Genomic DNA, 11,877 nt, shown 5'->3' on the forward strand with positions numbered 1-11,877 from the left:
GATCCCGCCGCAGCTCAAGGCCGCAACGAGGTGCTATGACCAAGATGTCCAAACCCAGGCCGTCCAGCAGATCTCGGCGGCCCTCGAAAGGCAACGACCGAGCGAAACCGGAGGGAGGCTGCCACCCCAAAAGAGGGGTGGGCGCGGTCGACCAAAGGGAATAGTGCGGCCGCGGCCGAAGTAGAGGCGCCACACGCCGCGATGACGTCATGGCCGCATCACGGTAACGCCTCCGTAACAGGGCAAGGCTAACCGTTCTGCAGGCATTCACAACAAAGTTTCTTCACTCACTCACTCACTTGGTGGCAAAGGAAAATTGACGGGTGACCTGATCACCAAACTCAGTGCCTACTATAGATGGGCATTAAAATCCAACAAAGGGGATGTGAAGGCTATGCAGAAGGCTGTGATGGCAACATACCACCACATCACTTCAAACGACAAGGTTTCAAACCACAGTCTTTGCCCATCTGGTCCAGACTCTTGGTGCCATCAGAATGCTGCGCAAGCAAAAAAATGAGCCCATCCCAAAGCATCAATATAATTTGCCTTTCCATGTTTGTCAAGCCCTTCTACCAGTGTATGAGTGCCTCTCAGAAGAAAAATTGCTTCAAAGGTGCCAGCACAGCATGACCCAAAACAATAATGAATGCTTGCATTCCATGATTTGGGGATTGGCACCTAAGGAACAGCATGTCTCGCTTTTTGCTGTTGAAGCTGCTGTGGCTGAGACAGTAATGAAATTTAATTCGGGGAGCGAGAGCTTCATCTGCCATACCCCAGGAGCTTCATTTTGAACCCTGGGCTACCAAACAGCATGAGAATGGCTGAGAAAGATAACCGACGAGCAGCAGCATCAGCCTGCAAGAGTGCACCTGCAGAAAATCTGCGACACACCTTCAAAAAATGCCATTTGGGTAGCTGTAGGCAGACAGCTTACATCCCTGGTGGCTACTGACAATTTAGATATGTGGATATATCAATACATTTTGTTACATTTGAATAAAAATGAGCTTGTTCGTTTTTCTGCATTTTCTCAAAAGATGAATTTTTGATATTTGAATCCTTCCGGGAGTGATTTCGCAGTAATCTGGGCACCTAGAGTTGTAATTTTTGTTAGAGTACTGAGCTACATAAATAATGCACACAATGGTAGGAACAGATTTTTCTTTCTATGTTTTAATATTTTTTTATTGTCCGTTCATTAAACAGCCACTTTAAACCCATTTTGAACAGAAAGGTTTGATGTGCTGTATAATTGTTAATAATTGTTATACCAAAAAACTATTACTACCATTGTGAAGCTTATGGTTCCTAGTATCGAGCTATGTGCCTAAAGCAAGATTTTGATGAGTAGTTTTTGCTCCATTGTTCCCAGAAACAATGCTAAATAATTTTAGTTAACTTTGGAAATAATTGGCATATTTTACAAACAATTGCATATTTGGAATCGGCATAAAAAAATGAACAAGGCTGTGCAGTTTCATTAAATTTGGCAAAGGGGTTTTTAATGAAGGTCAGAATACCCACCACTTCCCCCTTAAAGGGACACTAAAGGTTACTATTAAGTCAACGTGGACTGTTGAAATACCATCACAGAAACCTCGAAACGCTTGTTTCGTGCCAAGGAGAGAATTATTTTAAGAGAAAATGCGTCCTGAAGCGTCCGCGTACCTCTAGCGCAGTTCAAATCGCCCGCCCTCCGATCGAGGAGTACTGACATCATGGTCTCATAGTGACATTGCACCATCGGTGAGTAGAACGGCGTCCGCAGACGGCGCTACGGCCAGAAACAGAGCCAAGACAGAGCTGACAGCAGAGCGAAAGCGGGAGTATGGTGGCTAGCGGAAGGAGAAACGCGCGACCATGGGGCTCTTGCATTGCCCAGGGGACGCTGCGAGAGAGGTGCTAAAAAGCGCCCTCTGTCCTAAAATGTACCAAGCTCTGTACCAAGCTCGGTCGTCTGCTTCGGAAAGCACGTTTATAATATGGACCCGCCACTTTCGTTTGTGTTGTAGCACGGCCTGCTGCGTATATCGGGCGCCGAAGATTTTTTCAGGGGTGGCATGCTGCGTAAAGGCAAGAAATTATGCAGTACCGAATACGTGTACGCCGTTCAAAAATTAGGCGGCGAAGTTTTAGCACGGTGTCAATCGCAAGTGAAGCGAGTCGCGTACGAAGTGGAACTACAGGTAAGGTTTGCACGCTACCTGCTAGATTCAGGCGCGCAAACGCAAGGAAATGCGTGCTATAAATGAATCCACAGCAGCGATAAGCAGACATCATGTGTATGGAACTGCTCGAGCACACGACATTACGCGCCGCGATGTATGTACGAACTGCTCGAGCGCACGATTGTACGCGCCGCGACAGCAGCGGTCTTTCGACATGCCGCCAAACGGCGGGCCTCCTGCAATCTTTGTTGACTGCATGCCGCTAAACTGATGCAATGCATGTTAGCTCGCACGTACGTGTGAATCGCGCTGCAGCGCGAGCTCGTGCGTTGCTCGCTTGATGTAGCTTTTAATGACGGCGCTCGAACATCGATGTGCTGCAATCAATATATTGCCTTGCTGCGCTGCCTCAACGTGCTGGCTTGAGATCAAGGATGAGCGCATTTAACTCTCTTAACCTGTGCTGCTCGTAGAGTAGTAGTGAATTGTCATCGAATGAGCCCGACCATTTGTGCTCATTTGCACACACTTCACCACTTCGCATCGGTCGAATTGTTAATTGTCGCTGTGGCCGGGTCTCGAATCGTGAATTACCAGCCATGCCTGCTGCTATGTCGGCCTGCTGTGGGTACTGTAGGTGCAAAAGACCGAACTTTTGAACGCAGATAATCAAGCAAGCTTAAAGACAGGCGAAGCAGTCAGCATGGCACGAAGTTTCGCTTACTCAGCGCGACGAACTGCAGCTATGCAGCGCGCCCGACGCTCCACTTCGTGAGGCCTTGAAGGAAAACGGTAGAATCTGATGTTGGGATTCAGGTCTTCTTGTTCATGGCAGCCCACGACGCAGAAGTAATGACGATGACGCCTTTTCAAGGCTGGGCTAGGTCTATCCGGATCGGCATCACCGATTCCTTCTGCTCCCAGCATTACGTCCCACGGCACACGGAGAGTCCGTTTTCGTTAAACTATAGGCTGCGGCGAGCTCGCAGCGTGGTCGGCGTGGTCTGTGAGAAGTGACGAGCCTTTTCGCACTCGCAACAGGGCTTAAAAAAGTGCGAATCGACGCAAAACTCGGCCTAGAAACGTGCTTCGCCACAGCCAGGGCTCAATACGGCCCAAGCTGGCACGACCCAGATGTCGTTTCCCGCACCGTCACCAGGTGCCGCTACTATACCTCAAACTCCAGCGCAAGACGCCCATAAGCTGGTACTTCATTGTATGACGCAAACTTCGACGCTCGTCGCAATGGACCCTGACACCGACAGATTGGCTCGCGAGAGTGGGCTCAACTTCAGAGATTTGAGCACCAACGAGCGCGACCTGCTGCTGAGGGCTCGCGCTGCCGGCGTCGTTGCGTACTACGACGGCGGCCTCGACACCGGCTCTCCGGAGCGGGAAAGCAGCGAGGGCTTCCCACGACATCACATGGACGTGGCATTCTCGCTGCTTGTTCCAAATGAAAGTTTCGCGAGCCAGTAGAACCCTTACAGCACGACGCGATAACGAAACTTCTGAAACTCCAAAGCGTGCGCGGCGCAGAGTCGAGCGAAAACGAAACCTTTCGAACAGCCATATTACTGAAGGGTAACGTCAAAATGTTATTTTTTCTTAGAATCGAATAGACGTAGACAAGTAGCATTTTTTTCCGTCTTATAATCGAATGAAATGATATTTTTAATACGAGTAGTTGAGTATTAATAACACAAATTATGAGGAGTGCTTTCGTCATCAGGCTAGTACCGGAATGTCGCTGGGGGGTCTCAAATCGTGTCATGCATTTACCTCAATTTCTCGGTTACTAAAGCTCTGTTCGCGATTATATTGACGCCTTAGAAGTTCTAGAACATTGCTCTACCACTTGAGTTTCTGGTAACCTTTAGTGTCCCTTTAAGCATGTCGACAAGTTCAAACACACCGCAGCAAACACCGGCTCACACTCAAGAAAGCACACCGCCGAAGCTAGCAATCAAAATCCACGCTAGGCCTATGCTTCGGTTCAAACAAAGGTTGTCTCAAACCTAGCAAAACTGTCATCCGATGCCCCAAGAGCCCCATGGTGGTAGCCAGATGTGGGCTCTCAAGCATGCTTTTGGTACAAAGGAATGACAACAAAGTAGTGCAGACAATCACAAGGGCATTTATTACCAATAGAACATGCCTATGGGCCCCGACAAATCAAGGAAGTCCAACTCGCTGCAACTGGATAGCAAGCGAATATGTTCGCCCATATGCTGGACAACAATACCTAATCATTCACATGTATGGTCACGCAAACGGTGGCGCATTCAAATGATCGTGTTCGTCCATTCTGGCGCCCCGCTTTTAAGCCTCTCGCAGGACGGCCCCGCGAATGGCCGGCTAGTGCGCAAAACATCCACGCAGCTAGCTGACTCCAAGCCAAAAAGGAACATTTTTCATCTGAGTAACCCAGCCGTTCGGTGGCATTAGCAGCACAATACTCACGCCATCTCTCGTATTAGTCTGCAATCACGCCGACCGCCACCGGCGCAAGGCCACATGGTGAAGCCGGATTACAGGAGACGCAAGCCATGCGGGGAAAACAATATCAGGGGATGCGTGAAAGTCGAGCATCCCCACAACGTTTCTTGTTAACTGTGGTTCCATGAGCCATAAAGTCGACCAACAATACCCCCATTCAACCCCAAAACACAGTTGCCATGACTTTGCCAAGAGGTTGTGTTTGAATTTACGCAGCTTGTGTGAAGAGGAATGCCGTCACTCATGTGATTGCTGTTTGGTCTCAGGTGTGAAGTGAAACCCACAGGTTTTGTCACCCATAGCAATCAAATCCAAAAGTTGTCCTTTTTTAGAAGTCTGCACAGCACCAAAAAAATTAAAGCATAGCAAGAATCAATGCATTGCCATTAGTGGTCTGCTTTGAGCATTCGCAGGACCAACCTTGCGCACACCTTCCGGTATTCCAACTTTTCAGTAAATATCCCCATGAATGGTGCCTCGAGAAGCCTGGGGAACCAAAATCAAGAGGTCATTAAAAGAGATCCTCTGACGTTGACGTGTGCTTTGTTCAGCCTTCGCAACCGTCTCATAGGAAATTGACTATCTCTCGCTTCTTCATTGTGAATTTCAGTGCGACCAGCTGTAAACACACTCCACCACTTGCGGATGTTTTTGATATCCATGAAAGACTTTCCATATACTTCCGTCAATCTGTGATGAATTTCAATAGGTTGAATGCCTTTTGCGTTCAAAAACTGATTAACTGCATGAACTTCGCACCTGGTGGTAGCAACAAGCGGGAGCTTCATTACAAACGACCGCCAAGCCAAGACTGAGCGTCCCAGCAGGGTGAGCGATGGCTTGTTTGGGAGAGGGGAAGAAACAAACACAGCAGTGTGGCCAACAGCTGCGCAAACAGTTTCCCTAAGGCCTTAGCACTTTGGAGACCTTAATTTGGGATTTCCCTCCTAGGCAGTGATGTGCTGAAAACTGGATGGTTGCATGAGTGCACATCTTCATGTGAAAGATTGGAACAAAGGGAAGTGCTAGAAGGCATGATGCAACATCCTGTAGAAATAAGTTTGTAGTATTGCATACCTCTGCACTTGTTGGTTACAAGCCGTCTGGCTCTTGTTTGTATGTGGGGCACTGGGTGGTCCTGTACTAAGGTATTCATATTCAGCAGGCAGACTATATGTAAAGTCTGGCTTCAATGGGCAGCAATGTGGAGATTGTTCATGAACCTGTGTGAATGTTTACTACAGCAGATATCACACTGAGTACTTTAAGCTTTTATGTGCCAGCTATCACTGTGATTGCTTTGAAATTTCAAGGAACATTTACTTTTCTTGTATTTTTTGCATAAAATTCCATAACTGGCATGCACATATTGTGCCACTAGATGTGCCTTCTCCTGCATTTAAGTCGACAACTGTTTCTGCACATGTGATATGTTAAAGGGACACTAAAGCAAAACACTAAATTAGTTTGGACGATTAAAGGGCTCTTTGAAATCTCTGTTGTCGTTAATCTCGAAATAATAGGTTGATTATTAGAAGAAAAAAATGAAGGTCAAAGCACGTTCGTTTGATGGGGACGCATTGTTAGCTTCACAAAGCGATTCGTCGCAGTAGTGCCGGAGAGGCTATAAGGTCACCACCCCTGCTGGCCAATCATAACAGCTCAGGGTTCCAGTTTTTTCATTTTGGCGGAGTCCCCAATGCCAGTATGTCACTGTGAAAGCATGGATCTCAATTTTTTTTTTTTTTTTGTATTTAGGCTGCGTTGGCTCAGCAAAAGTTCCGAAAACTCGCCATGTTCAATCTAGGGCTCCTTTAGAACACAGTGTATGTCCATCTTTACTGTTAAAGAATTAACTAGGCCCTAAAAGACGCTGTCAAACTCCATGACGCTACAGCAAGCTGGTGTGGGAACTTCAGAGAAGCGTCGCAACCCACTTTTTATTATTGCACTTTTTCTGGCTCACAAAGCATCTTATCATGGTAAAATTGTTGTTTTTGATATTATAGAAGGGTAATTTACTGATACAGAAGAAATCATTTTTCTCTTTAGTGGCCCTTTAAGGTTACCTGTACAGGCCATACCTTCTTTTGTCACATGCAGCTTGCAATATGTGCATTGTGTTAATAATGGGTGTAAGCTTATTGTGATAGGGAAAGAATTTTAAAAGCCATTACTTATTGCAATTTACAGGTTTAAGACATTGCGACATCGAATTCAAACCAGAATGCAAGAACTGAAGTCAATACCAGTCAAGATCAACTCCTAAGGACTGCGTATGTGCGTGATGTATCATCTAATGTTGATTATGGGCATTCATCATGCTAATCTTTATTGTGCTGCAGATAACAGCAGAACTTCTAATGCAATTGTAACATGTTGCATGTTGTGTATCCCTTCATTCTATCACACCTTGTCTCTATACAAAAACAAGGCTCAGGTTGGTGCACAGGTCTGTTTGTTTTTGGCTGCTGATAATGACAATGGCTGTGTGCATTCTTTGAAGTTAACATAATGGGTCGTGGTGCACATTTACAGGGCCCCTCACCAGGTTTGGGCATTGCAAACAGACAAGGGCAGTATGTAGATCATGCACTGGTGATCCTGCCCGCAAAGTATCAAAGTGATGCTCAGTGCGAAAACAGTCAAAATTTCAAACAAAAGCCAGCACGCCCTTCTTCTCGAGGGAGCCCCACTTCCAGTCAGTCAAGATCACACGCACAAACGCCTCTACGCAAGACGCACTGCCTACAATGTCACCGACCAGGCCATATCACTTCAGTAAATCATTCAACGTGGAACGCACAATAGTGCCACTGGAAGTGTGCTGCGCAGCAAAAAAGAGAGAATAAAAAAAGAGGCATAGCACGTCACATGAACGTGACACAGTCCCTCGGCTCCGATATGGGAGAAGGCAGGGAAGTAAGGCCGCTTGCAGATGTTATTCAAGGCAAAGGGCCTCTGCTAGCAGCGGCAGTCACTGCCCGATGGCATGGCAACATGACGTTTCAGTTTCTTGTATCCCCTTTAATATAGAACCCAATCTGAAAAATTATTTCGGGAAAACGCTCCCTATATGGCGCCTTACAACTTTTGGTGTTTAACCAAAATTTGCAGTGGGGCCTGGTCAGGGGCTCTTCAATGACCCTATCTAGCAACATGTCCTGTGTAGTTTGGATTTTTTTTTTTCAGACTTCTCCTTTAAGCCAAAGATTAGGCTTGATTGCTTGTGGTGCTAAGGAACTGTTTTTACATTTATTGTAACCATTATTCAATATAATCCAAAGATGGGCATTATTGTATCTTGTGCTAAGCAATCGTTTTTATAGCTAGTGCAGTTGTCATTTGGCATTACAACTTGTACACTTAGTCTTTTTGTTGACGAGCATGAACAAATCCTCAGAGGTATTAATCATTTGTTATGCTGTTTAATATATCTGCAATTCATTTTAAAACGAGAGGAATAGTATATGTAATGCCACAGGTCTTAGGCACATTGCACAGACACGAAGCAGAGGTCTCATTTTATGCACAGTGTTGCTAATTTCGGTATGATCTTGGCCATCTCCAACACATCAAAATTGTGTCATGTCACAGGACCATCTCATTAACCATTGTTATTTAAAATCTTCAGTTTCTCATTGACATTGCAGCCATTCTGAATACTCATGATTTAGTGCCAAACTGGTTGTCATTGTGAGCACAGCTGTATGTTTAGTGTGACAATTAGGCTTCATTTGGTAACTGGGAATGCTTAAGTGTCATTGCATGTGTCTAGTCTTTAAATTGTGCAGCTGTTCATTTCACCTGTGGCAGCTACGTATTACTCTGCAAGACAGCTAATATTGCTTACTGATCTGTGCTTGTATATTTTTGTGAATAAACACTGTTTTTGAATGAATGTCCGTGCACTTTGCCAAGTCATCTTTGAAGACAAGGTCTTCTTAGCTGACTTCACAAGGATTTGGTGTATCTGGGTATCTTGCAACCACTTCCAGAAAAAAAAAAGACCCCTTTTTTTGCTCGACATCGCAAATTTTCTGACGAACCTCCCCTTCCCATTTCCCACAAAAAATTTCAGGCGGTCGGCTCCAAAAGAGCGACATGGATGAAAGGGAAAGCTCGAGTTGAACCCCACTCCCATGCACAGAACATTGCAGCCCCACTCATGGCGCACCTCTACCTCATTCCGGATTGTGTTAACCAAAACTGCAGATTGGGGAGTCAGCGCTAAATATTCCACACAGAAATAAAGATGGGATGAGCGTGTGCGTAAAACTTGGGGGAATAGTTACTCCCCATCGGGCCCCCGTGTTGTCCAAGAGCGTCTCATTTCTGGTACTTGACCGAATCGTCAACCACGCTGCGCGGAAGAAAAGCATTCCGGAAATAATGCGACTTGCATGCTTAGGTTAGGCACAATAAGCACCCCCATCCCCCTATTTTTAAATCAAAGCTTTCTTTGCCTCTTCCTTCGACTTTCCCACTACTGCTGCTGCTGTTGCAGCCTGGCACAACACGTCGGAGGTGGTTCAGAGCGTGTCTGCACATGACAGGAGCGTGGAAGAGAGAAAATGGGACGCAAGAAACTCGTTTAGACCTTTGCACCACGTCCAATGTGCACAATGCCCTCTGGAGCTCCCTAGGTGTCGCCACATAAGCCTCTTGACAGCTGTAATTATCCGTGCTCCCCCTCCCCCGCGAAAGCTTTGCAGCAGCGCTTACCTTTCTACTAACGTGCAACCGTCCAGAGGAGGATGGTAGGAAGGAGTGGGAGAAGAGGCAGAAAATGGAGAGAACCGACGCAGCCACGAAATGAGTGAATAGACAGTTTTAGTTGGGCGTCCGCAACAGCTCTGCGTATGCGGCAAACCCGGGGAGGCGCGCAGGAGCACGCACGGTATCTTGCGTGCGCCCACAGCTTTTCAAAAGCTGCGTAGCGTCCGCTGCGGGCTCAGCGGGACGTTCTCGCATGTTCACGAGAGCGCATTTTTCGATATCGCTCTTGCCGAAGATACGACTCTTGTCGTTTGACTTCGTGGCGGCTGATACTGGCTACACAATTTCAAAAGGTGACATGTGGCGGCGCTGAATAACACTCTACTGGGTAGGACATTAAGCAGTATAATAGCAAGAGCTTGGTGGCGCAACCCACCGCCCCGTTCCAAAGGGGACGCTCATAACGTCCATCCTGGTGCCTGCGCGTGCAAGTCAGCAATCTCCTCCTCCACTTTTGCGTCCGGCCGTCTCGTGCGCGCACACTCGGCTGCGCACGCGCAACCTCGTGCGCTGCGTACGTGAGTGGTTGCGGACGCCCAACTAAAACTGCCTAATATGGGGAAAAAGGTTTTCGTACCCGGCTATGCCACCATAACCCGGCTGCAATAGCGGCTACGCGTCCTGCAAGGAGCCGGTATCGCTCGTCAGCACTCCCAAAGAAGAAGCTATCCTCACCATCGATGAAATGCTTGATAAGCTTCACATTGAATTTGCTTGTGCTGAGCACAAAATAGATGTTACAGCACATCTTTTAAATTGCTATGTTGCGATGAGGATGCGACAGTTTAGCAGACAAAGAACGTCTGACAACAGCAAGTTGCGCAACTTGAGAAAGCTTGCGTAAGCTACATGAGCTGTTCTGCCAGTAGAGGGGTCAAATGTGAAAGCTCTTGGTGCAAACAGACAGCCGTCGAGTGATCGAATGAAGGCACATCTTCCGCGACTTCTACGCCGCTTCAAATATCCAGCGGTGCACGGTAACGCGAAACCAAACATCTGCGTACCGCCCAAGCTTGCAACGTGCTTGCAACCGTGTGCGTCTGCTGAAGGGAACAAAGACATGCGGTGCAGGTTGTGTTTCTGCGTTGCTTCTAACTTTTCTGTTTTTTTTTTTTTGTTTTTTTAACCATTCAAGTATACAATTAAGGGTTTTGATAAACGACCTGCTTATAATGATGGGCATTAGTTCTCTTATAATAAAATAAGGAAAGCGAATGCAGTTTTCTCTGGCTATTGTACTCCTAACGCCAGGGGGAGCACACGAGGGGGGGGGTGCCCCCCAAAAAAAAAATTTCTGCTTACTCCCCTTTGCCCCCCTCCCCAAGAGTGCCCAAAACCTGATCAAAGGTAGGTGGTATGAAACAAAATGTCAATTTTGATGTATTATAATTTGGAGGCAGATGTATGAGAGCAACGCCGCTTACAAAGGACGGCCTTGTTTAAGCATAACAATTTGTTACTGAAAATTTCTGATCACAAGCAATTTCCCTCGCGCTTGTGATAGAATAGGCGCTTGAAATACAGCGCGAACTGCCGCAGTGAGATAAAAATGGCTCCAACAGTTCTAAATAGATTTAAAAATGGGCTACAGATCTGTTGTCTTCAGGTTGTACTTCCTTGGCATGTGTTTCCTTCAGGAGCCCAAGAATCTCTCTGGACTTTGCAATCTGCAATTCGAACTAAGACTCCTTTACTGCACAGTAATGAAGCCAACTCTACATTACGTTTTAGGTCCAACCCTACCCATAATCCATTTATAGACTTTGCCTTAGCTCCCTCTAAGCACATCAATGATTTGTTCCCCTATTTATAACACCTGCAGTGTCCAACTGGTTTTATGCCTTGCATGTTGGACCTCATCAGGTCTTTTACTGTCATGCCGGTTACTATGCCACCACCCTTCTCAGATCGATAATCAAAGGACTGATGCCCAAGCGGCATTACATGTTTCTTGCTTTTTCTTTGTTTACAAATTTTGTGTTGAAGCAAAAGCTACATAATGAATGTCAGTTTGGTTAACACAGGTGAAATGTTGAGCTTCCTAGCAGCAACATAGTATGTGGATGCTTCCTTGTTTAGTAAGCTACATGGAGCTACTAAAGTGACTTAACCCCAAAATGTTGTGTAATATCACCCTCAGGCATTAGAGAGTTTTAGGCCCCAAACAGCTTTGCGGGTGTTAGCGTTGGGGCACGTAGGAGTGAAGAGTTTTAGAATAGGGTTTTACGTTTGCGGATAGCGTCTTGCGCTGGACAGCGCCACTACGGCGTCAAAGATATTAGAAATAAGGAGATAAAACATACCATTTTATGATAGGAATAGCAATTTTGACTTGCGTGTATTCGCGTTTAATTACAATTTAGAGGTTATTCTGTAAGCAGCAAACAATTAGTTGCGCTTAGTTTTGAGCAAACCATCTTTACGT

The 11,877-nt window shown here is 46.3% G+C and overlaps 1 protein-coding gene across 3 annotated transcripts in view; it reads left to right on the plus strand.

Moving 5' to 3' along the window:
* The window catches only part of Rassf (Ras association family member), a 60,270-nt gene extending 51,696 nt beyond the window's left edge, over window positions 1-8,574 (plus strand). For all 3 annotated transcript variants that reach the window (XM_055062959.2, XM_055062960.2, XM_050194802.3), the window contains one exon: window positions 6,867-8,574. In XM_055062959.2, the coding sequence (XP_054918934.1) occupies window positions 6,867-6,942 (76 nt within the window). In that variant the 3' untranslated portion in view covers window positions 6,943-8,574. The remainder of the gene's footprint in view (window positions 1-6,866) is intronic.
* The last annotated feature ends 3,303 nt before the right edge of the window (window positions 8,575-11,877 follow it).

The sequence above is a fragment of the Dermacentor andersoni genome, chromosome 1 (genome assembly GCF_023375885.2).
Source record: "Dermacentor andersoni chromosome 1, qqDerAnde1_hic_scaffold, whole genome shotgun sequence".
In the NCBI taxonomy this organism is placed as follows: domain Eukaryota; kingdom Metazoa; phylum Arthropoda; class Arachnida; order Ixodida; family Ixodidae; genus Dermacentor; species Dermacentor andersoni.